Source organism: Mytilus edulis, chromosome 5 (genome assembly GCF_963676685.1).
Source record: "Mytilus edulis chromosome 5, xbMytEdul2.2, whole genome shotgun sequence".
In the NCBI taxonomy this organism is placed as follows: domain Eukaryota; kingdom Metazoa; phylum Mollusca; class Bivalvia; order Mytilida; family Mytilidae; genus Mytilus; species Mytilus edulis.
In genome coordinates, this window is record NC_092348.1 from 91,447,096 (window position 1) to 91,472,728 (window position 25,633).

Sequence of the window (25,633 nt, forward strand, 5' to 3'; positions counted from 1 at the left end):
ATCACCAGCCCAGTAGTCAACACTTCGATGTTGACATGAATATCAATAATGTGGTCATTTTTATAAATTTCCTGTTTACAAAACTTTGAATGTTTCGAAAAACTAAGGATTTTCTTATCTCAGGCATAGATTACCTTAGCCGTATTTTGCACAACTTTTTGGAATTTTGGATCCTCAATGCTCTTCAACTTTGTACTTGTTTGGCTTTATAAATATTTTGATTTGAGCGTCACTGATGAGTCTTATGTAGACGAAATGCGCCTTTGGCGTACTAAATTATAATCCTGGTACCTTTGATAACTATCTGACACACTTTTGTCATAATGGTCAATCAGCTCATGATGGCGACCGTAAATAAAGTGAAGACCTTAATTTGATTGATTCATAGCCCTGTATTGCAAGCGTTATGGTCAGTACATACATCTTATAAAAACCTTTTTTCACAATTAGGATTTTTTTGCCCTACAATTTAGCGCAAATAGAAAGTGCAAGATTGCATTATTTATCAAGATTATCAAGACTTGAAAAAAGGAATTTGTTTTTAAACAGTTACTCACAAAGACACAATGACAACATTTGATTGTAAAATAACATTATTATAATTGGATAATAATATTGGCCTTAATATAGCAAAGACACAAATAAATAAGTAATCTCTATTAATAATGAATACCTATAATTAGTTCACAGTATTTTGCTCTAATACAGTCCGGAAGCAGATCCGATGTGAGACAGAGATAAGCATCCTCCCAAGTTAAATATCCATGTTCTCTTGTTATAACATGAACAGCTAGATCATTCCGTCCCTACAAGATTAAAACAAAACTAGAGGCTCTAAAGAGACTGAGTCGCTCACCTTAGTCTATGTCCATATTAAACACAGATGGATTCATGACAAAATTGTGTTTTGGTGATGGTGATGTGTTTGTAGATCTTGCTTTTACTGAACATTCTTGCTACTTACAATTTTCTCTATCTATAAAGACTTGGCCCTTTAGATACAGAGGAAAATATTTTGTAAAAATTTACTAAAATTTACCAAATTAATGAAAATTATTAAAAATTGACTATAAAGGGTATTTACTCCTTAAGGGGTCAACTGACCATTTTAGTCATGTGACTTATTTGTAGATGATCTTACTTTGCTAAACATTATTTGTGTTTACAGTTTATCTCTATCTATAATAGTATTCAAGATAATAACCAAAAACGGCAAATTTTTTTTAAAAATTACCAATTGGGGGACAGCAACCCAACAACCGGTTGTCCAATGCATCTGAAAATTTCAGGGCAGATAGATATTGACTTCATAAACAATTTAAACCTATCAGATATGCTCTAAATGCTTTGGTTTCAGAGTTATAAGCCAAAATCTACATTTTACACCTTTGTTCTACTTTTAGCCATGGCGGCCATCTTGGTTGGTTGGCTGGGTCACCACACACATTTTTTAAACAATATACCCCAATGATAATCGTGGCCAAGTTTGGTTTAAAAATTTATGAAAAATTAGTAAAAAATGACTATAAACTCCTTAAGGGGTCAACTGACCATTTTGTTCATGCTGACTTATTTGTAGATCTTACTTTACTGAACATTATTTTATCATACAGTTTATCTCTATGTATAATAGTATTCAAGATAATAACCCAAAACGACAAAATTTCTTTAAAATTACCACTTCAGAGGCAGCAACCCAACAACCTGTTGTCCGATTCATCTGAAAATTTCAGAGTAGATAGATCTTTTCTTGATAAACAATTTTACCCCAGTCAGATTTGCTCTGAATGCTTTGGTTTCAAAGTTATAAGCCAACATCTACATCCTACCCCTATGTTCTATTTTTAGCAATAGCGGTCATCTTGGTTGGTTGGCCGGGTGAACGGACACATGTTTTAAAACTAGATACCTTAATGATGATTGTGGCCAAGTTTGGTTAAATTTGGCCAAGTAGTTTCAGAGAAGAAGATTTTTGTAAACGTTAACGACGACGGAAGACGGACGACGACGGACGAAGGACGCAAAGTGATGAGAAAAGCTCACTTGGCCCGAAGGGCCAGGTGGGCTAAAAAGCATGCATATATTCAATTGAAGATTTTCGAAAACTTGATAAAAAACTTTTTTTTATATTAAATGTTATCTATTGGTTGTTATCATTTCTTGTAAGTATGAATTAACTGTTTACAAAACTGAATTTTTGAAACACTAAGGGGTTTCTTCTTGAGGAAAAGATTACCTTAGCTGTATTTGGCAACTCTTTTAGGAATTTTTGGTCCTTAATGCTCTTCAACTTCGTACTTTATTTAGCCATTTTACATGTTTTTATTTGAATATAGACTGATTATTATTAACAGACTGTAAGTGAAATATCTGAACAGTCCTGAATTTAGGGCAGTGGATTTAAATATTAAAAATGACTCCATAATTCATTTTTAAATATTTTAAGAGCTGTCCAGATAAAAATGACGGCTTCAGAGAAACAATGGTTTACTAGTGTCTTCATTTTAACATTTCATTACAAAGTTCAAGTACCCTCTCTTTCTTTTTCATGTATTTGAATATGTCCCCACAATTTAATGTTAATTATATACTACTTACAAAACATAATGCTTTAAATAGTTCCAACTGATGTAACAAGAACTGGTATTTGTCCTCGTTAAATTCAGCACTCTCGGGCTGAAATAAATGTTGATATACTTTAAGTTATATTGGATCAAGGAGAACATTGATATGGTAGATGGTAAATTATATCAAGCCGACGAGTATATCTGTATCATTAAATAACGTTATAATAGTTAAATTTGCAAATGGCATTGGTTGATAAGCCCTCCGAAAACAGAAATAAACATCACAATTCTGTGAAAGGTATAAGTACAGATACAAGTAAGACATTGACACGTTTTGTAAGCTAAGTTATGGACTTTCAAATTTGTCAATGGTCTGTGATATTGACCCTTTGACGACTATGAAGCCCTTTTTAATTCCAGATAGGACTACACATCTTTCTAGATAGTAACAGTTTAGTATATCTCATGTTTTACAAACAAAATATTTTTGTACATATTCAATTATAAATGTTAAAAAAACATTGTAATCATTTAGTTGATACATGCACAATACATAAATCTTACATCAACAAACACATGTAAAGGCAGCCAATGTATGGTTCTCTCTGTGGCTAGATACACAATGTTAGGCCTCTTGTTGATATTTTGTCCTCTGTCCGTTAGGTAAACACTACCCTATAAAATATTGCAATATAATAATTCTATTCTCTGCGTTCACAAAATAATTTTAACATAAGATAAACTAGACAATTATTAAATCCAAAAGAAGTATAAAATTGTAAACACTTTTCCTGTATAGACAAAAGGAGACTCAATGATAGGCCTTATATGTTTTACATCTCTGGTTGATAGTTGTTTGATTCACACCCATTTAAGCTCTCCCTATTTTTACATTGAGTGTTTTTTAGTTTTTCTTTTCATAACGAAATCAACATATAAACAATTAAAAAAATAGAGATAATTGATACTTTCAACTGACATGGATTTACTTCCAAGCTTAGTGTGTGTGTGCACTCTTTAAAGATGAACAATTGAAACAAATTCTTCATTTGGTGATCGTAGAAAATAAAAAAAAGAGACAGATTCGAATGAGGAACGAACATTACAATGTTTAACCAATATCACAAAGAGATCCGTATTTTCTTCTCTTTACTTATGTATGGATTGATACGTTACCTCTTCACCTCGTAGCCAATGTTCTACAATGTATGTCTGATTGTTTGGTATAGAAACTCCATCACATACACAAAGTACTTGTAACAGATCCAAAAACCGATAGTTCTAAAAACAAAACAACAATGATAGATTAAACTATACACACGGTTATACAAGATAAGGATTCGGATAGTTACGAAACCAGGTTTAACCTAAAATATTTATTCGAACCTGAAAATGTTTATTTATGTACTTTTTCCTGAATATTTTAGAATTTATTCAAAATTATTAATACAATAAGTTAGTAGTTATAATTTGTTGTTGTAATAAAACAGATGTGAATGTAAATGGATTAGCAATAACCTGTTCAAGAGTATGTGTTCCTTTCGACATAAATCAATGTTAAATACTAGGTATCAGTAAAAAAAAATGACAAACCTCTGTTTCTCGTAACAATTTGATAAATGTTGCAATCTGACCTTCTGTGATTCTGTCAACAATCTTCCGTTTGTCTCGTATCAATTCCACAATCATCTGTGCAACATTTAAACCGATACCTCCCTGGAAAAAAGAAGTTCAAATATTTTGTCTTCCATTGAATTATATTGTATAGTTAATTTTTCTGAACGTTCCAAAATTCAAAATGTTATTCAATATTGAAATACAACACCTTGACAAAATAAATATGAGTAAATAGAAAATGATATAGTTGTTTCGAAAATAAAGACATTGTTGAATCTATTATCATGATTATACATACACAAATTACAGAAGTAAATATTAACCTTTTGTGTAAATTGTGTTTGAAAGAAGTCTATATATTTTGCAAAGTATAACGCATTCTTTCGACTCTTTCCAATCATATACGCATGTAGTACGTCATAGGCCTCTTTAAATATCCGGATCATATGAGATTCTTCATCGCCTTCTCGTAAAGGACATTGGAGCAGATTGACTAGTAAATCTATCACCTGAAAACAAAAATTCAAGTTTCATATCAAAATAACATGGACAATAATTTGTGTGTTATGAAAGTTTGAAAAAATTTATTTTTAGTTATATTTATTTTTTTCTTTTGTAACAGTTGCTACGTTGTAAATATATATACTGCAATGATTTATTACAAAACACGGAAAAAAATGATGGAGACATACATCAAACAAGAGTAGTATCATAGTAAAACTATGACTTAACAGGTCCATCAATTTTGCAAGACTTGCTTTTTGTTAAGGTTGGTACAAAAACGAAAAATGATTATTTTGTGATGGAGAAAGTGATTATGAATATGTCTTCTTCGAACGTGTTAAAACACTTTAAACTTACTCTCAGATTTCTCATCAGCTTTTGTCTGTCCTTATACGGCAGTCCGTCTACCACCATAAAGAGCTTTACTTCCCGAAGAGCCTGTAACAAACTTTGTTTTAATATTTCATACTTAAGACGATAAAACCACACAAAAATAAATACTTTTCAATGTCTTCTTGACTGATATTGGACATTAATTGTTACTGCTATCCTTATAAACGTCAGCAAGCAAAAAAATAGATTATTTTTGCAGCCTTTACTACATATTAACAATAAACTGCTGACATCAGGAGAGGTGATTTAACAATTAATCGTCTTGAAAAAAAACTTAGTCTGATTAATAGCTTAAATGGGCAATGAAATTATATTCTGTAACTCTTAGGTCGGTAATTTGTATAATCTGTTATTATGTTACTCGCTGTTTGCTTGTTCAATAATATATAGAAAAAAGGGATTATCATTTAATTTGTCAATTACAACATATATTTGGTGACGTTTCTTACCGTTATGATACCATGTGTTTTCTTTGCATTCAGATTTGGATTGTTCTCTAGCTGTAAAATACAGATTTACAAATATTTATTTGGATTCATGGATTGATTGAGTTTTACTCGTTAAACTTTCAGTTGTGTATATTTTGAGAAGAAAATAACATAATTAGAGTTTGACAACGTTAATTGTATAGAGGTAGGATCAACACGTTCAAAATAAAACATATCAAACTTGATATTTATTTTCCTACCGGAATAGCATACTCTCTGTTTTATACAAATGAGATTTTAAGAAATGTGTTTCATAACACAGATCCATACAAATAAACCTGAAATACTTGATGCCAATGCAGTGTTTATGTCATTCCTATTAATGGAAGGATAAACAAATTAAAATCAAAACATAACATTTACATGTAAACTTACATCTTGAATCAAATTAAACAAAAATGGTACTATTCCTGCTACGTAGTTGAAGTTCTGTGTATCCTCAGTCATCACTTGCTGAATAGTATAGGCATCATCATACATACTCTCACTTGAAGCAGATACCTGCCATTTAAAACAGATTGAGTTAGTCCATAGTTCTTGATGCTGACACTGCATGTCAAATAATGCAGCTTAATAGTTTTTAAGAGTGGCTACTGTAAATTGTTTCACATGAAGTTTAGAACAATTTAATCGCATATCATTTTCTATAATGCATACTTGTTCTTGTGTATATTGTATTGTTACTGCAATAATATTGTTTTTAAATCGCCTTTCTATTCAATTTATAAACAATACAACCATTAATGGTTATATAATCTAAGTATATAAATGTTCCATTTCTATAAAACTGATTTTAACATGAACATGGGTTGACAATGATTTTTTAAACTTAGTATGGGTTATGTAACTTGTCTTGTATGAATTACTTCAATTATCACACACACGAAAAGTTATAGAAATACCTTCCGAACGGCAGCACTATCCCACCGTAAACCGGACATGGATTTTTCTTTTCCACTTTCTGTGCTTATTTGACGCTCGTAATCTTCATCTGAAATACGACATTTATATTAAAACAGAAAGTAAATTTAATTTTATGTATATTAGAAAAAATATCACAAAGCATCAAAATATTATTTGAAAGATTTTATTTAACATTCCAATTTCAAATATTGCTTACTATAAATTGTGACCATGCAACATGTACAATATGAAAAGAACTCGCAAACTTTTTTTTATGATCAATTCGTTTTAAATTAAGTGTTGATACTAATATCAAAGTGAATAAACATGTAGATATTTATATTTATCATTACTGTAATATGAAACTATCATATCATATCAATATACTTTTTGACAGTATTTTTAAATCGAAATTTATACCTTTTAAAGCATGGAGCCAACACCCAGTCAACATGTGCTCTATACGTGCGTAACTTTCAAACTGTATTTCATCTCGCTCCTACAAGAATCAGAACACATCTTTAAACAGTTAACTGGAAAAATAATTAAACGCATTTACTTTAAATATGCATTACATTGATATAACATTAGTTGTGTTAAATGGGCAGTATATCGCGATTGTATCAAGAGGAATATCGACTTTACATAAGCAAATATGTATTGAAATAATAGTCTGAAGAATTAAACCCACTTTAAACGTTTCAGATGCGAACTTTCTTTCTACAATTTCATATGATTCTATGACTAGTATTAGAATCCACAAGCATTTCAACTAGAACTCATGGATATATGAACGTTTGTCAAACATGTAATAACTTTACTTTTGTTTGAAATATCTTTATACATTGTGATCAAATCATTTAAGTCATATTTTTATTTCCGCGTTATGTCTTCTTTAATCTTTTGCATAAGTTGTGACGTGTTTCAATCTTTGTATCTTGTTTTCTTTTTCAGTTACCTTTAATACAGAATGTAGTCTGAATACAGTTCTAGGGTCGCTGGGATCTGGTACAAGAGAAACGTCTAATTTGGAGTCTATACACAGATATTGTCTTGTAAGCATATGCCGAAGTCTGACCTGTTGTTCCCATCTCAGAATATCACCTGCATTATACATATTTCATGTACACTCATTTTAGTTTACCCATATTTCGCATCTAAAGTTCATTATAAACTTAAAAAATAAAATAGAATAACGAAGCGCACAAAACATTTTAATACATTTATTTTAAAAGTAAATACAAAACAAATCAAAAAGACCCAACAACATTATGTTCAACTATTGCAATCTTATGATGTGTACATTACACATTTCGATGAATTTGAGTAAAACAAATTGTTATTGAGTATGTATATGTTTACAGACAATTTATGTCAAAATATGGGGAAATGGAAAAAAATCAATATCAGTTAAAAAAATTGCTTCTGTAAAACTTCATTGGTACATTATCCGTTATAAATAGTTATAAATCTGATGTTCTGTATGCAAGACAGTATTCCAAAACCAAGTTTGGCAAAACATGGATAAAGAATAACATCCGGAAATCAAAAAGTATAAACTCTTTTTGTCTATCTCAATGTCTTCCTGCTGTGACAATAAATCTTTCATCAAATGACGTCAAAATCAGTGCGTTCATCCTCATGTCGTAGTTTTTAAAATAGGACTTACGTTTCAAAATATTATACAACTTATTAAACGTTAATCTAGCAATAGCTGCTGCGTCATTAACTTTTGACTTATTGAACATAAAAGCGAGCATGATCATCTTCTTCCAATGGTGCATTTATCAAACAAATTGGTAACAAGTTTTTTATATCTTGTACGGAAACCAAAATGTTGACGTCCGGAAGATCGAACATCATTAATAGACGTAGTTCAAGATAGTATGTAGAAGCTGTATACCTAGCTTAATAGTTTTTTGAATCAACGAAATTCACACGATATATTTGGTTTGCAGTTTGATCAGAAGAAACACCCACAAAGCTAGATAATACAATTAATTACCTTATTACTACTACAATTAAATATTAATTAGAATTATAATTTTCACTGCTATTAATATAAGTTAGATAATATAATTAACGGTACCAATTTTCTTGCACCATAATGATAAGTTATACAAATCTAATCTTGAATTTCATCCAAATTCTTTATTAATTTTCGGAACACGTTTTATAAATTTATAAGTGACGTCACTTTGGGTGTTGCATTGCCTTTAGCTAACAGGGCTGTGATTTTGTAATATATTCGTTTTAATTCTATCGCTAGTCACCACTTAAGTTTACTCATGGATATCTATTTTATAAATTTCCTGTTTACAAAACTTTTAATTTTTTCGAAAAACTAAGGATTTTCTTATCCGAGGCATAGATTACCTTAGCCGTATTTTGCACAACTTTTTGGAATTTTGATCCCCAATGCTCTTCAACTGTGTACTTGTTTGGCTTTATAAATATTTTGCTATGAGCGTCACTGGTGAATCTTATGAAGACGAAACCGCGTCTGGCGTACTTAATTATAATCCTGGTACCTTTGATAACTATATAGTCATTTTATAAAATTTACTGTTTGCAAAACTATGTATTATTCTTGATAATAATGATGTATTTGTCCCAGGCGGATAACCCTGGCCTCACAACTTTTTGGAACTTTTGGTCCTCGACGATCTCCAACTTTGTAGTTGTTTTGACTTTCAAATTTTTTATATCTGATTATAGTTTTGTGTGGACGTAGCGCGCGTCTGGCGTATAAAAAATTATTTAAATCTGTTACCTTTTTATGGACATTATTCGTTTGTTTCTCTGTCCTATATTTTCTCTCATTTATCTGTTTATTTATTGTAATCCTGTCGTGTAATGTTGTCAATTTAATGTTATAATTAACACTGACATTAAAACGGGAGTTTTGGCATGCCACAAAACCAGGTTCAACCCACCATTTTTTCATAAAATGCCCTGTACCAAGTCAGGAAAATGGCCATTGTTACATTATAGTTCGTTTCTGTGTGTGTTACATTTCGGTGTGGTGAATCTGTTGTGTCGTAGTTCTCTTATATTTGATACGTGTCCCTCAGTTTTAGTTTGTAATCCGGATTTGTTTTTTCTCTATTGATTTATGAATTTTGAACTTCGGTATACTACTGTTGCCTTTATTTAATGCAGCACAAAAATGCTGGAGTTGTAAAAATAAATCATTAAAAAGATATAAGGAATGGCATTATTAAACATATTGACCTGTTTTCGTAAGTAATATTATTAATTCTTTAGACATTTTCAAGAAATATGCTTAACATAAAAGCTATACTATTTAGGACAAGAATTTTGAACAATATTTAGAAGGCTGTTAATTAAGTTAACATAATTTTACGATCTTTTCTTCTTGTCATCTTATCTGTTGGTATTAACATTGACTTAACTGTCATCAATGTAAACTGTAGAACTTGGAGTAAGTAGAAATTAATATCAACTGTAAGCCATATTGATCTTAACATATCTTTAACTCGTTATCGTTTGACGCATTCTACATTCCTTCTAATCTTTCACATGATTTATGATTCTGTACGCAAGAAAGCAGGAAAGGGTAGGGTGCTATAAGGACCATGTCTGGCTCATTTTGTAACGAATGTTGAATAATAATTTATGATTTCAATGTTATCCCTGTTTTAAAGACTGTGTAATGCAAAATTAGTTATCAAGTATTTTTTTGTTCATGGTACTACCGTGGGTTTCATGTAATACACTATTTTTTGGGGATTTTGCATCCGCAAATACAAAAACCAATTAAATAATTTTTGTTAATTTTGGTACAAAATCGTAAATTTTGCGATACTTTGACTTATTATTCTTAATCACCTAGTTTTTTTTTTAAATTCTCCCTTTCTTGAAAAAAATGAGAACTTAACCCCTTTTATAAAACTTACAAAAACTAAAGAAAGGTGGATTTAGCTTTGTAAAAACACTTTTTCGGAATCATAGTTAATAAACATTTCTTTGATTAAGCAAATAGCTAGGTTTTTAACATTCTGCGCTGGCAGTTTTTCAATCAATGTAAGAATTCAGTTATAAATCAGCTTTCCAAAAAGATAATCTGTCAGATTTCTCAACACAAATCTTCCATTCTGGGATTCAGTCATATGTAATCTCTAAATACAAACCTCAAGTTTTTATTCATGGTTTTAGTCGATTTTTTTCTATATATGTATTTGCTATGATATCTAACATGTTTGGTTGTCGTCTCTAGAGCTGTAGTTGTTGCTCTTTGTTTTTTTATAGACTACCTGTTCATACAATACATGGCCTTTCTTTTAAATGAGACCACTATAGTGCGCTAAATTGAAGAATTAAAGGCTGGCGGATAAAAAACCCGTTTTCTTTTGTATGCTTAGTTCATTTTCGCTCTACAAAATAGTTCCTTTATTTGTGCTTCGGGTATCAAACTGAGTGTTCCTACCAAGGATATCATAAAAAAGCGCATATCGATACATTAGATATAACTTCTATAAACACAAAACATTAAGTGGTATGTCATTGAGCGAAATAGATTGGTAAACTAGTATCTATCAGTGTTTTCACATTGAATAGCATGTAAAATCAAGTTCAAAATATTCAAAGTGTACTTTAAGCAACAAACAATCAATCATTTTACCATCTATATGCAATGACACGGTAAGTATCTAATTAATACTAAGTATGATATATAAAGTTTTATTAGTAGATTCTAGAAAAGATATAGCAGTGACATAACAATTTCCCTATCATTTTTCTTTGATCTTCATTTAAAGATCTTTAAAGAATTATGAATAACTAGTTACACCGTTCCTACATACGTACATCTCGTTGTAAAAATCAGCGTTTAGTTACAGACATACCTATGTTTAATATATTAAATTAACAGAACAGCTTGTGATCTGCCATACGTAAAATTAATTAGTGCGTTCAATATAAACTCTATGGTAGCGAACAGATGAAAAGGTCTGACGTAGAAATATGTTTTTTTTGTGATCCCTTACACAAAAATAATGATCAATACTAACAGATACATGAAACGTTCTAGCATCATTCATTCATGTTATTTCTTTCTTATTACATTTAAGTGGGATGTGGTAAGACTCTTCGTGTATATCGCCTTATCTTTTATTGAAAGACTAGAATATATATCTGTGATACAAAGTTTACTAATTTTAGTATATTTTATTATTACAAAATGTTCTGTTAACTTAATGGAACATTTGTTTTGCATTAGTTCATGTAACAGAAAGACTGAATGTTCTAATACATGCATTGGTAATGTAGTGACGTCTTTTACTTTATTGTTGCTATCTTATATACATGATATATCCATTGACCGATTTATGTTTGTATGTCATGTAAATAAACAATGAATGAACAGTGTAGAAAAAAAAATTACCAGTCTGATAAAATAAACTTCAATGTGCCGACGGCAATCATCCGTTTTAAAAGTAGATGCCTCATTTGAAAGATTGATTCATAATACAGGCTTCTATTGTTTTTATATTTTGTCTTCATGTAGCATATATCGATACACCAAACACGTTATTAAAAGATGTAATGTGTGAAAAGCTGGATAAACCATAATGCTGAAGTGAAGATAGCAAGAAAGAAAGTAGTTCAAAGAATGATTAATGATGAAAGATGAGACAGTGAAGTGTCAGTTTGTTTTTTGTCATTCATTTCAACGTGTTATGACGTGGTTATTTTAATATTATACAACCTGCAAGTATGAACAATATGATCACAACAATATGGACAACTCGAGTATCTACTCACCATCCAGAATACTATGCTCGGCTTCTATTTGCCAGTAAGTGATCCCAGAGGACGATGGCGACAAAGATTTTGGACGATGTTGATCAATTACTCGGATTCTAAAGTGAACTAGAAATTAAAAATCATATGTTTATAGCATAAAAGAAGAAATGATAAAAATATTTCTTAAAATCATAAGAAGTAGTTTAACAAGCATTTACAAATTTCAAAATTCAAAGCATTTTTTCATTAAAATGTTAGTTAAGATCACATCACTAGCTGTTCAAAGCCATCGTGATCATAGTATCAGTTCTAGTACTATTTTAGTTATATTCTGCAAAACAGAGGGACGAAAGATACCAGAGGGAAGGTCAAACTCATATAATAATAACTCAACAATTATCAGTAACTGGATCTCTCTTACACTATATATTTATATCTAATATACATTATAATTTGCTAAAGCTGGTATATGAACATACCATCTTCCGTAACACAATCATCAAACAGTCCCTCTGCTACAAGATAAGCTTCAAGTTCCTTGTGGAAAAGTCTAAGGACTGATCCTCCCTAAAAAAAACAAAGAGAAAAAATAAATAAATGATGAAACATTTACAGTTGTATACCAGTGGATTTTCTCGCTGTGTTGAAGACCTATTGATGGCCTTTAGTTAATTTCTAGTCTTTGTTTCCTTTCTCAATTTTATTTCCTAATGTTGTTATCTCTTAAGAACATTCCCTATTTTCATTCTCAATTTTAACATTGAAATCAGTCAAAGCAAAGTTTGTCAGGTTCATTATAGGTCCTCTTGACTTTGCATTCTTTTCTCATATTTGTGTTTACATGAAAGTTTGAATAGAAAACAAATATCAGAATTATTTCACCGAAACATTCAAATAACCTATTCTTACCCGTACAAATCGTTCTTGCTCAGGAATTTCTCTGTAACTACCGATCAGGGTGTAACTCGATCTTTCAACACCAAGATTTAGTTCCGAACTACAAAACAGTGATAACAAATGAAAGGTGAATGAAAGATTTCCTCATTAATGAGAAATAATAAGATAAAAAAATAAAAAATGTTATAAAATAAAAAAAAACATGTATACATTTTGTTTTAAATAATATTGCAAAATGGATCTGACAAAAGTGTTGCATCCATCCTACGCATTAAAACAAATTCATTTTCTCTATCAGCTGATTTTTGCTGTTTATGATTATTGATAAAGTCAAAGATCAATCAGAAAAAAACAAAAACAAGAATGTGTCCATAGTTCAGTGGACCGTGAAATTGGGTTAAAACTCTTATTTGGCACTAAAGTTTTTATCCTGAAGCGGAACAGACGGACGGACAAACGAACGAACAGACGGACGAACGGACGCACAGACACGAAAACATAATTACCATAAACGGGGCATAAAAATAGGAATTTCGTTACGTTTACAAGAGCGTCGTTTAAAACAATAAAAACCATGATTTTAAATTCAGAAAGAAGTATGAATTCAGTACATAATATGTCGGTACACTTCAAAAACACTGTACAATATAAAATATGACTAGTCAATTTATGCGTCAGACGATAGAACTATTAAAGTATTTCATCATTTAAGATATTCTCTTGTTCTATATCTATATAATACTAAAAACTTAATAACGTTCTGTTTGTTAGTTGTGAGGGGCGTAATTGTGGGTAATGGTATAAATAACGCCAAACATAGAAAGGGTAATTGTCATGAAGATTTCATGCCACAATATTATATACTTAGTATTTTCAATCATAATGTACACCATCTACGCTTCCTACTCTCTCAATTTACCACTGGTTTATGGAAAATATTATGCTGTAGTGGGAATGGATTATTCCGACATATTGCAAAAAACATACCCAAACGTAAAGTGATCAATCTGGTAGGATTCACTGGTGTGGAAATAATGCCCTGGTGACTTCATACTCTCAAATACTATTTGGTCAAATAACTGGACCTTTAAAGGAGAGAGACATTGGTATCATTATACAAATGCATATATGTTAGATTAAATACCTGATATTTTACTCTTTTTAACAATAGTTATCAAAGGTATCAGGATTATAATTTAATACGCCAGACGCTCGTTTTGTCTTCATAAGACTCATCAATGACGCTCAGATCAAAATAAGTGTAAAGCCAAACAAGTACAAAGTTGAAGAGCATTGAGGACTCAAAATTCCAAAAAGTTGTGCCAAATACGGCTAAGGTAATCTTTTCCTGGAATAAGAAAATCCTTAGTTTTTCGAAAAATTCAAAATAATATATATTCTTAAAAAAAAACATACGATTATATCTGTAGTAATGCAAAATTTAATTTCTAGGGTCATAAATATAATTCCTTATAAGAGGATTATAATGAATCTAGTGCTTTATATCAATAAGACGGAACATACTAATTGTAATCTTGAAAATCATCTTCGCTAGAATAATTTGATATGGTTAATATTTCTAAAGAAAAGACAATAGCCGAGTGTCGTGAGAGACATCAATAGTATGCTCATTGTGTTTATCGCCAAATCCTTCATACTTCCGCGATGATGACACCGAATATGCATTTTGAATAATCAATCTTAACCCACGGCAATTAATAAATACTGTCATTTAAAAGACTTATTTATTTACCAGACACCGTCAAAGTGGTTTGCACCTAAAACTTTTTGAGCTTCAAGATATTCAATGTTGAATCATGTGCTTTATAATCAATGAGCGATAAAATGAATGTAAGAATAAATATCTACTGTCATTCCTATCCCATTTCTTTACTTTTTGAAGATTCAGAAGAAATATTACTTTCTTAAGCAAACAGACAACTTGCTTATTTTAGAATGCTGTGAAGCAATTGATAATGATGAACATGAATAGAAATACAAAAGTTTGTTTTCATTTCTGTTTGACTTTGCACCACTATAACGTAATTTTTTATCCATTTAGAATAATAAACGAAATTACTCCCTCACGCAAATATAAATTTTGACATTTAGGACTATCTTAATTAATTTAAGACTGCTTATAAAACATGGTTAAATAATCAAAAGTTGTTTTATTTTTCCTGAAATATAAACGCCTTCATGTTTTTCTGGAAACGTTATGCAATAGTTTTGAAAGTAATTCGAAGTTGAAGCTAAAGCTGAAAACCATGTGAAAAAATAATTTTACAGCCAAATTTCACGCTAAGAAACAATTGTTTGTATTCGCTTACATTGAATTGTTCAACATCACAAAGGAAATATAAGACATCTTCAAAAGTTCAGATTTAGAAATTGTTATATTTTTGACAATTTGCATCTTGAAAGTTTTGATGAAGACCACCAAGAAAACATGTTTACATTAAGATATATAAAAAAGGAATATCTTATCCTTTTCCAAAACAGTGGTGTTTGTGGGTGAATTATTTTATATAATGTAGTGTCAAAATAAGAACTAACTTTCACACAACACGATAGCAAGCACAATACTATGAAGTTGGTACCTGTATAGTTATATAAAGGTACCTTTTTATCATAATATAATACATACAAAATACAAAATAATAACTTGTTTGTATATGTAGTCACAATATGATCTACATGAAGTATTCGGAAAACTGATCTTACAGAATTCTACTTAAATTAAGTATTTAACAAAACATTAAAAAAAGATTTAAAAGTATTTGCTTTGTTTGTTTTTATAGTGATTAAAAATTATAACACAATGTTGACTGCTGTATCCCTCTTTTTTTGACATTTTTACCTATTGTGTCTGTTTGTTTTGTTTACACGTCGTTGTCAATATAACGGAATTTGATGTGACTGTTATACAAGTGCGAGGTTTAGCTAGCTATAAAACCAGGTTCAATCCACCGTTTTCTACATGCCTGTACCAAGTCAGGAATATGACAGTTGTTATCCATTCGTTTGATGTGTTTGAGCTTGTGATTTCGTCATTTGATTACGGACTTTCCTTTTTCAATTTTCCTTGGAGTTCAGTACTTTTTAGACTACTTTTTGCTTGCCATGATAAAAATAAAAATTACATAATTACATAAAGCTAAGTCACTGACGTTTCATTTCTTTTTAATAATGAATATAAGCTCCTATCTAAAGACGACATATTATACTTACAATTTCTCCTTCTGATTTCACTTTGTATCTCGGTAATATTCTGAACTGAGCATTTTTGGCGTTAAAATCATGCAATGATACCTGAAAGTGTAAAATACTTTGTTAAGTGAGATTATGTTTTATACCCAGTTTTTTTTTAAGTATTGGTCACAAAAATTGATGTAATTGAATGTATATGGCACAACGAATAATTAACTTGAGAAAATTGATTGATGCTTGCTGAATCCAAACCTTCCACAGTCAGTGCGTGGAGAATATAGGGTAACATTTTTTTTTATCAATAAAACAGATGTGTCCATATTCAAGACTCTGCGTAGCAATGATAATCACGAATTCGAAATCCCTCGCACATGATTCATGAAGTAACCAATGACGTATCATAAACAAAACTAAATAGGTGGTAAGAGGAGTAAATTGCCAAAAGTAGATCAGAGACTTAATTTACTCCTCTTACTTCTTTGGTGAAAAGCCAAACGGCCAAACGAAACAGTGGCTGTCTGTTCTTCTTGTTTTTCGATGTATATACAGGCCATCGGTTGTCTCGTTGGATTTTTTCTCAAAGAAATCCTCCATTGGCTTTTGTATGATTAACTATATTGATTTTGCTTATTGCTGAAGTCCATACTGTGACCAAAAGTTGTTCAAGTTGTTTTGTTTTCAAATCCTAGTACTTTGGTCTTTGATAGATAGTTATCTCAATAGCATTCATATTATACTTAAACGAAATAAAGCTTATTCCTTTACTAAAGTAGTAAATTTATTGACATTCATATTGCTATTTATTGCATTTGCCTATAACTATATTGTTGAGGTAGTTATCAAAACATATATATTTAAAGTCATACTGTGGCATGGATTTTGTCTTTCATCTTTCTGTTCGTATATTGACATAGGTGAATTAAAACTTCCTTTAACTATTACTAACCAATATATTAGGAAGATTTGTTACGCTTAAAAAAAATGCATATAATCAAAAGATGAGTACTCTGGACTTTAAAATAGGGTTCAAGAAGCCATGAACGATGTTTGTTTTTATAAATAAAAATCATAAATTCAGTAGTATATGCAAAAATAGTTTTCTTGACGAATCTATCTGGAAATTTATCATAAATATAGAGAGTTCGTGTTCACGAGAGAAACACTATCATCAAAGGCTAAGAAAGAACTTATTCATCAGACACTGTTATTATTATAACTATTCAAAGATACTGACGTTTGTCAAAAAAGGGTTTCAGATGTATTATACATCTGTCCTCTTTTGTTACAAATTACCTTCATATTGTTTTTATCTTGCTGGCTCGTCTGTGTAGTGCTCATATGTACAAACTTGTTTGTAAACATATGGCGAAGCTGCAATAGAAATTTTTGAGAAATAAGAAGTTGTTTTAAAGATTTCAAACTAACGTCCTTCCTTTAAATTGCAAAATATTCGTTGTGTCTAAGACGGTAGTAAATAGATAAGGAAAGGATAGTTTTTACTTCAGTTGAAAGTGAAAGTAGACACATGCATTCGTTCTTGTCCATTTTACGATCTTATAATAAAAGTTCTCTGCTATAAAAAAAATTTACGACCTTATCATAAAATTTCTCTCCTAAGACGTATTTAATTTATTTTAATAATGCTTAACTTAAAGGATACAATCTAAATACGAGTTCACCCAAATTATATGTCTCTCTCAGATTCGAAATCATTTAATGCATATATTGAATTTATGTATTCATAGGTTTTCTGCAATAATATGGAGTTAATCAAATAAACGTTAAACTTTTGAACCATTGCCGTTTTGATGATATCTACCTGAAACACCTCGCCGTATCTAACCCTTTTCCCATGTTGTCTTTTCTGCTCTGCTTCATTATCTTTGTTCTCAGCCTCTGCAGCAAGCTAATGGTTACATAACAAGAAATAAAGTCAACATAAAAATACAGACAATACATAATAATAGAACATAAAGTGTTAATTAAGTACTGTATGATGTAGCGTTAGTTATATCATCTAATTACCATATTCATAGACTACAAGGAGAACGCTTGGCACAAATCTGATAGTCCTGGTTCAGGGACAAGTCAGTTTTTTTTTAATTTTGATTAGTTTATACTTGTTTAATGTATCCTTAACAAACAGAAAATTGGAATGTATAACGATTAATTAATTTTTTTTTCTCAAAATAATATTGACAATAAAATAATCTTTGAATTTGATCTTAATGAAAGTTGAAAGGATTCGATTTAATGTATAGACATAGCGCTAATGATAGCTTGAAGCTAGACAGCAAGGAACATTCCCTATAGGATAATGCAAATGTCGAATCTAATGTATAAAGTATATATGCATCATTATAGAAATAAGGAGATGTGGTAAGATTGTCAAAGAGACAAATAACCACCAGCTTCAAGTGAAGTGACTGTGATCAATTATATAGATCACTGTACATGAAGGACCTTTAAAAATGATAAAAACGTAAACCGTATAGTCGGCTATATAGTTTATGGTGTTGGCAAAACTACTTAATCAAATATCCACGAATATTGGTATCAACGAAAATTAATAAATCGTCAGCATATTATGTTTTTTTTTGTAGATCTTGTCCGTCTGATCAGTACTGATATGTACAGTTTCACTATATCTTTTACAGTTTTAAGATAACAATTAAAATTTCAAACACAAATTCGTAAAAATCAATTCAAATGAAAACAAAAAACCTTTTATGAGTTAAGAATTGTCACAGTTTTCGTCCAAATGTACAAAAGGTACATGTAGGTCTTGCTATTCTGAACATTTCTGACCAAGTCAGATTTTTTAAACCATTAACGATGTTAAAGATAGTGGACATTACTTGCGTTGTTCCCAATGGTCAATATTTAGTCTTGATTGTCATGCTTGTTAGCAAAAGAGATCATGCAGTTTTTAAATAAGACAGCACAAGAAACATTGGGATCAACTTAAGCCTGTTCCAATTGGCCCAGTAAGTTGGGAGAAAAGACTTTTGTAAAAGCGTAAAAGCTCCAATATTAGCGCTGGTAATGGTGTTAAAATCCTATCGTAAGTCATAAAAGAAGAACAAGGAATGATCGAATAGAGCATTGCTAAACATCTATTGATAATCAATAAGAGATTAACAAACCTGTAGATATCTCACCAACTTTCATTGCAATCATAATTGAAAAGAAAACAGAACTAGAGGCTCTAAAGAGCCTGTGTCGCTCACCTTGGTCTATGTGAATATCAAACAAAGGAAGCAGATGGATTCATGATAAAATTGTGTTTTGGTGATGGTGATGTGTTTGTACATCTTATTTTACTAAACATTCTTGCTGCTTACTATTATCTCTATTTATAATGAACTTGGCCCAGTAGTTTCAGTGGAAAATGTTAGTAAAAATTTACAAATTTTATGAAAATTGTTAAAAATTGACTATAAAGGACAATAACTCCTTATGGGGTCAATTGACCATTTCGGTTATGTTGACTTATTTGTAAATCCTACTTTGCTGAACATTATTGCTGTTTAAAGTTTATCTTTATCTATAATAATATTCAAGATAATAACCAAAAACGGCAAAATTTCCTTAAAATTACCAATCCAGGGGCAGCAACCCAACAGAGGGTTGTCCGATTCATCTGAAAATTTCAGGGCTGATAGATCTTGACCTAATTAACAATTTTATCCTGTCAGATTTGCTCTAAATGCTTTGGTTTCTAAGTTATAAGCCAAAAACTGCATGTTACCCCTTTGTTTTATTTTTAGCCGTGGCGGCCATCTTGGTTGAATGACCGGGGTCACCGGACACATTTTTTAAACTAGATACCCAAAAGATGATTGTGGTCTAGTTTGGATTGATTTGGCCCAGTAGTTGCAGAGGAGAGGATTTTTGTAAAAGATTACAAAAATTTACGAAATTCTTTTTAAAAATTACTATAAAGGACGATAACTCCTCAAGGGGTCAATTGACCATTTTGGTCTTGTTGACTTATTTGTAAATCCTACTTTGCTGAACATTATTGCTGTTCACAGTTTATCTCTATCTATAATAATATTCAAGATAATAACCATAAACAGCAAAAATTCCCTAAAATTACCAATTCAGGGGCAGCAACCCAACAACGAGTTGTCGGATTCATCTGAAAATTTGAAGGCAGATAGATCTTGACCTGATAAACAATTTTACTCCCAACAGATTTGCTCTAAATGCTTTGGTTTTTGAGTTATAAGCCAAAAACTGCATTTTACCCCTATGTTCTATTTTTAGCCATGGCGGCCATCTTGGTTGGTTGGCCGGGTCACGCCACACATTTTTCAAACTAGATACCCCAATGATGATTGTGGCCAAGTTTAGTTCAATTTGGCCCAGTAGTTTCAGAGGAGAAGATTTTTGTAAAAGTTAACGACGACGGACGACGGAAGACGGACGCCAAGTGATGAGAAAAGCTTAATTGGCCCTGTGGGCCAGGTGAGCTAAAAATGACAAAGTTTAACGTACCTAGTTTCGTATCTTAAAAACATGAACTATAATGAAGCGAAATTACACTAATGTCGTACTCTGTAGATTGTTCACAATACCGATATTCTGTTGATTCAGTTATTTTCGTGGATTGAAGAAAAATTGTATATTTCCTGTTTTGCGGAGTTTGCTTGGTAATGCATGCTTATAGAAAGTTAGACCTTTGTTGAGCATTTATATTCGTGGTTTACCTTTACCAACAGTATCCATGAACATTAATAAATCTACAGTACATTATTACCTTCGTCTGTGCTATGTTCCCCTTTGTCACACAGTCGGTGGAATCTGTCTGTAGGGAATTCAGGAGCTTTCTGTATTTCTTGTTCAATTTGTATCTGTTTTGAATGCATACTTGAAATACCACCACTGCAATCAAATTATAGAAATAAGTTATTGTAGTTCGTGGAAATTAGGAAAAATTCTGTCTGAATTGCACTATTGAAGCCATACTTGGACACCTAATAAATACACATACTAGTAGTATGTTGCATATTGTTAGAATTTCAAAATTCACGTTAAAGGTGTTATTTCATGAATCTTTAGTCAAGAGATTTATGGTAAAAAGCACTGCTGGGAAAAAGGGTTCATTCGTTTTAATTTTTGTCACTTCCAAGAAAACCAAGTGGCACCAAATGAGTTATCTGATGTACCTTTTTTTTCCTTTGCTTTATTTTAAGAATGATAAAACTATGATAATTTTATTATTTTTCAATATCTAGATTTGTTTCACGTGATCTATTTCAATTTTGATAATTAAATGTGCATCCATTAAAAAGAATAACGTGACAAAAATCATCAGTTTTGCAATAGAGATGCATTAAATTGATTCCACAGACTTTATGTCCTATTTACATGTATGATATGTAATATAGCTTTACTCCCACGTCGTGTTGTTGGTAATCAAATCAGAGCGGGTTACAAAACAAACGAATTTATAGCATTACAAATTAGATGGCACCGTTAGCTTACATCATAGACACAATGTTCTTGTAAGTAATTATCACGAATTAACAATGGCACACTATTTCTCAGGACTGTTAGAACCCAATCATAGGAGATCAACTTTCTAGCATGTTTATGTATATAAAATATCATTCTCATATTATATCTATTGGAATAATTGGTATAACAATTCGTTCTAGCTCATTTCCAGTTTTTAGGCATTCTTATTTTCTATTTCCGATTCGTAAAAACCTGGTTACGTCAAAACAAATGCTGTAATCTCCGGTGAGAACTTCAAATCAATGAAAGAAATTATTTTCTGACAAATTTTCGATTTAACAGCTGCGTGCATTCTTGAAAAGTACATTACACTTAAAATTGCAATGGTTAACACATCTACTTTCGCCCTTAAACTAAGCATGGTCTGAATCGTTAAAAGGGCTGGAAAAAAATAATGGCATTTTCACCAACAAGTCTAATTAGTATAGTAAAGCAGATGTTGTCAGGTGGCTGTTCAGTGACCAATAAAATGCGTATTAAGGACTACAACATTTGATAGAATGAAATTCAAAACAGTGTGGCTGTGGTCATTGATTGACACATTAAATTCATCCATTGACTGGGACAATTTAGTGAACGTTTGTATGTAACAACTACTGCTCACTATGTACTTTTTAAAGACACTTAAACTATGGGGTCACCAAAGGTTCTCAACACCTTAATAAAGTAATTCGAAAAACTAATCAGAAATAACACGATGTTTTGATTTATATCAATTATATAAATCAAAACATAAAGGTTATTCCTGATTAATTTTTTGAATTATTTTATAATTAAAGGCGTTAAGAAACCTTTGGTGACCCCACAGTTTAAATGTCTTTCGTAGGTACGTCGTGAACAGTGGTCGTTACAGACAAACGTTCACGTAAATTGTTCCAGTCAATGGATGAATTTAATGTGTCAATCAATGGCCACAGCCACACTGTTTTGAATTTCATTCTAATATGAACACTGCTTTTATCGTGACCAAAACACTATGACGCTAACTGTGCACATTTTAATCGATCGTGCATGGACAAATTATTAGGACTTCAGTCCACCCAGTCATTGTTCTATTGAATTTAAACTGGATTTGATTTGATAACCAATACTCCTAAATAGAACGTGCTTAGTAGAGAAGCTGCAAAGTTAATGCTTATGTTTAATTTTTTGGTTTGACCAGGCTGAGAATTACACTACTATATCCCTCATTCTAGGCGAGCAATTTTGAATTACCATGAGACTATTGATACCTTTGGTATTAATTTACAGGATTTTGTAAAAGGCACTCAATAAAAAAGCAAGGCTTGGTGTTTGAGGTGTATTGTCATTTATGCATTTTAATGGGATAATTTTCATGGCTGTATATTTGTACCGTAAATATGTTTTTTAGTATTTCATTCTAGACAAAAAGTCGTAATTTGAACGTATAGCCCTTCAAGGTTAGGTTGTCTTTGTCAAAGTTTCTTTCAAAAGTCTTAATGTTTTGCTGTTGTATGCGGAGTGGTAGTGATCATTGTATATCTATCTGCAAGGCATTGTGTGCAAGTTTTGGAAGAGGACTTCACAATTCAGTAATATTGGAAATCCGGTTGGTATTTAGAAAGCCGATATATATCAAAGTCGACAATAAATGGTAGCTTTCAGTAACTGCGAGTACTCTCAGATAAGATTTGTGTCTGTAGTGTATTTGGTAGTCTTTGTGATTGCTTTGTATCCGTATCATGACCGAGTAAACCCTTTTCAACTGATGTTTTGTAGTTTGTTCATTTATTGTATTGCTAGACCCCAGGGGTTTTGTATCATGTTAGAGGGAGACTCAGTGTTTGGTGCCAGTAAACATGTAAACCCTGTCAAATTATGTATGTACCTATTCCAAGTCATGAGCCTGTGCACCAGTGGTTGTTTGTTGCTGTATATTGTATTTGTTTTCGTTTATGGTTGTGTACATAAATCAAACCGTAAGTTTTCTATTTGAATTCATCTACATTTTCCATTTTGGACCATTTATTCATTCTTTGCTCTATGGAGTTTGTTCATTGTTGTTGAAAGTCGTATGACAAGCAGTAGCTTACTTCTACGTCAGTTGTTCTCTATTGGAGAGTTGTCTCATTGACAATCAAACCTAATCTTATTTTTAAGTTGACCCTGCTGTAAAGTTTGACATTTAAGATTCCCATAGAATACCTTCTAGCTACTGGCAGTACGATGTACAGTTATACAAACACTGTCATGGAGGTAAAATAGTGTTCGGTCTGTCAGAAAATCAACATTACGAATACTAAATGTAGCTCATTTTTATACCAGAAACATTTCTTTTGTCTTAACCTACAGGTAAACAGTAAATATGCAAATAACGATAGTTTCAGTTGCGTGCAAGTACGACATTGTAATCGGAACATCTAATACATTCTTATTTGATTTTTCTTTAAGAAACGTTGACAATTATGGTGTCTTGTAGAAAAACAAAAATAAACTGCACTTGTTGGCTTGCAGTGGTGCATTTATGCAGCAAACGTGTATTGTTTCTGTATATTATTACCTAAGAAGTTACACTGAATATGTAGCTTTAATATTTCATTGTAAATATTTATTCCTAGAAATATATTACCGTAAGATTACCATGACTATTCAATAGTGCTATTAAATTAACTTATTTTTAGCATAGCATTATTAGTTTTGGATTATTTTGTGCAGTATCAGTTTGATATCAGCACGCCTAATTCTTAATTTTAATTTAGTTAATTGAATATTGATTAGCGAATACAATTACTTTAACAGCAATTCAATAACGTGGTATTCTATAGTTTCACTGGCTAGTTACAATAGTATTTTTATTGGCGGGATGCTATATACTTGCTTTAGATTTTCTAGAAATGCTTTGAAAGTGTACACAGGAATTCATTTTGATTAAAAAGTAAACTTGAAACAAATTTGTTCTCTCCGGGGGCAAGGGAAAAATGAAAACTCGTTCAGATGTTAGTGGCAGGTTACTGAACTAATTTTATTTGATTTATCTGTAATGTTGTTAGGAACCATTTCGTTATCTCGACAACAGGAAAAGATCGACATGTACTATGGAAACAATTTCCGTTATTACACATTGAATATCAACAACTGTTCTAGATTTGAAAGGTTTCTTACATAAAGATTTATAACCATGCATTTATAATAATTAATAAACCGGGATGAATTTGAATTAAATTTCAAAATTATCTTTTCTATATTGTCGATTAAATTTTGCGTTTGCTAACTTAAACATATCTTTAATGGGAGTAAACTAGAGGCAACCATAGTTTACAGATATTCAAATCCCTTAATTCCATTTATAAGATACAAATCAGGGAAAATAAAAAACTAAGGAAATCGTATGAAATCCGAAGGTATCATCTCCTGCGAGGCCTGCATTACCCGCCATGCGAAACCGTACTCAGTCAAGATGTCATAACCATCACATTCCATTATTCTAAAAGCGTCGATTGTGTGTATATTTAATAGCAAGACAATTGTACATACTAGAAATGTACACATGATCAAAGATTTTACTACCCAATAAAATTACAAAAAATAGCATTCTACTCTAAGAACTTATTACTTTGCAAAATGTACATTTTTATCCTATTAGGAGTTTAGGAGTTTAGTCATCATACTTTTTCAATGCATTTCTGTAACAATGTCATGACACGTGCATGCACGTGCATTCATGAATATATCGTTTTATTTGAGAAATAAAATGTAAGTGTAAGAATGCTTCGCGATTGATGACTCTCAATCAAAATG

At 31.2% G+C, this 25,633-nt stretch overlaps 1 protein-coding gene across 13 annotated transcripts in view; it reads right to left on the reverse strand.

The window, feature by feature from the left end:
• Nucleotides 1-25,633, reverse strand: part of LOC139524812 (inositol 1,4,5-trisphosphate-gated calcium channel ITPR2-like) — a 122,782-nt gene that overhangs the window by 36,729 nt on the left and 60,420 nt on the right. For all 13 annotated transcript variants that reach the window (XM_071319904.1, XM_071319901.1, XM_071319898.1 and 10 more), the window contains 20 exons: nucleotides 21,114-21,238; nucleotides 18,168-18,254; nucleotides 17,642-17,719; nucleotides 16,370-16,450; nucleotides 14,126-14,223; nucleotides 13,151-13,238; nucleotides 12,721-12,808; nucleotides 12,260-12,367; nucleotides 7,431-7,576; nucleotides 6,893-6,971; nucleotides 6,472-6,560; nucleotides 5,945-6,070; nucleotides 5,531-5,581; nucleotides 5,046-5,126; nucleotides 4,508-4,693; nucleotides 4,161-4,283; nucleotides 3,744-3,848; nucleotides 3,132-3,242; nucleotides 2,599-2,676; nucleotides 674-806 (listed from right to left, as the gene is read on the reverse strand). In XM_071319904.1, the coding sequence (XP_071176005.1) occupies nucleotides 674-806; nucleotides 2,599-2,676; nucleotides 3,132-3,242; nucleotides 3,744-3,848; nucleotides 4,161-4,283; nucleotides 4,508-4,693; nucleotides 5,046-5,126; nucleotides 5,531-5,581; nucleotides 5,945-6,070; nucleotides 6,472-6,560; nucleotides 6,893-6,971; nucleotides 7,431-7,576; nucleotides 12,260-12,367; nucleotides 12,721-12,808; nucleotides 13,151-13,238; nucleotides 14,126-14,223; nucleotides 16,370-16,450; nucleotides 17,642-17,719; nucleotides 18,168-18,254; nucleotides 21,114-21,238 (2,061 nt within the window). The remainder of the gene's footprint in view (nucleotides 1-673; nucleotides 807-2,598; nucleotides 2,677-3,131; nucleotides 3,243-3,743; nucleotides 3,849-4,160; nucleotides 4,284-4,507; nucleotides 4,694-5,045; nucleotides 5,127-5,530; nucleotides 5,582-5,944; nucleotides 6,071-6,471; nucleotides 6,561-6,892; nucleotides 6,972-7,430; nucleotides 7,577-12,259; nucleotides 12,368-12,720; nucleotides 12,809-13,150; nucleotides 13,239-14,125; nucleotides 14,224-16,369; nucleotides 16,451-17,641; nucleotides 17,720-18,167; nucleotides 18,255-21,113; nucleotides 21,239-25,633) is intronic.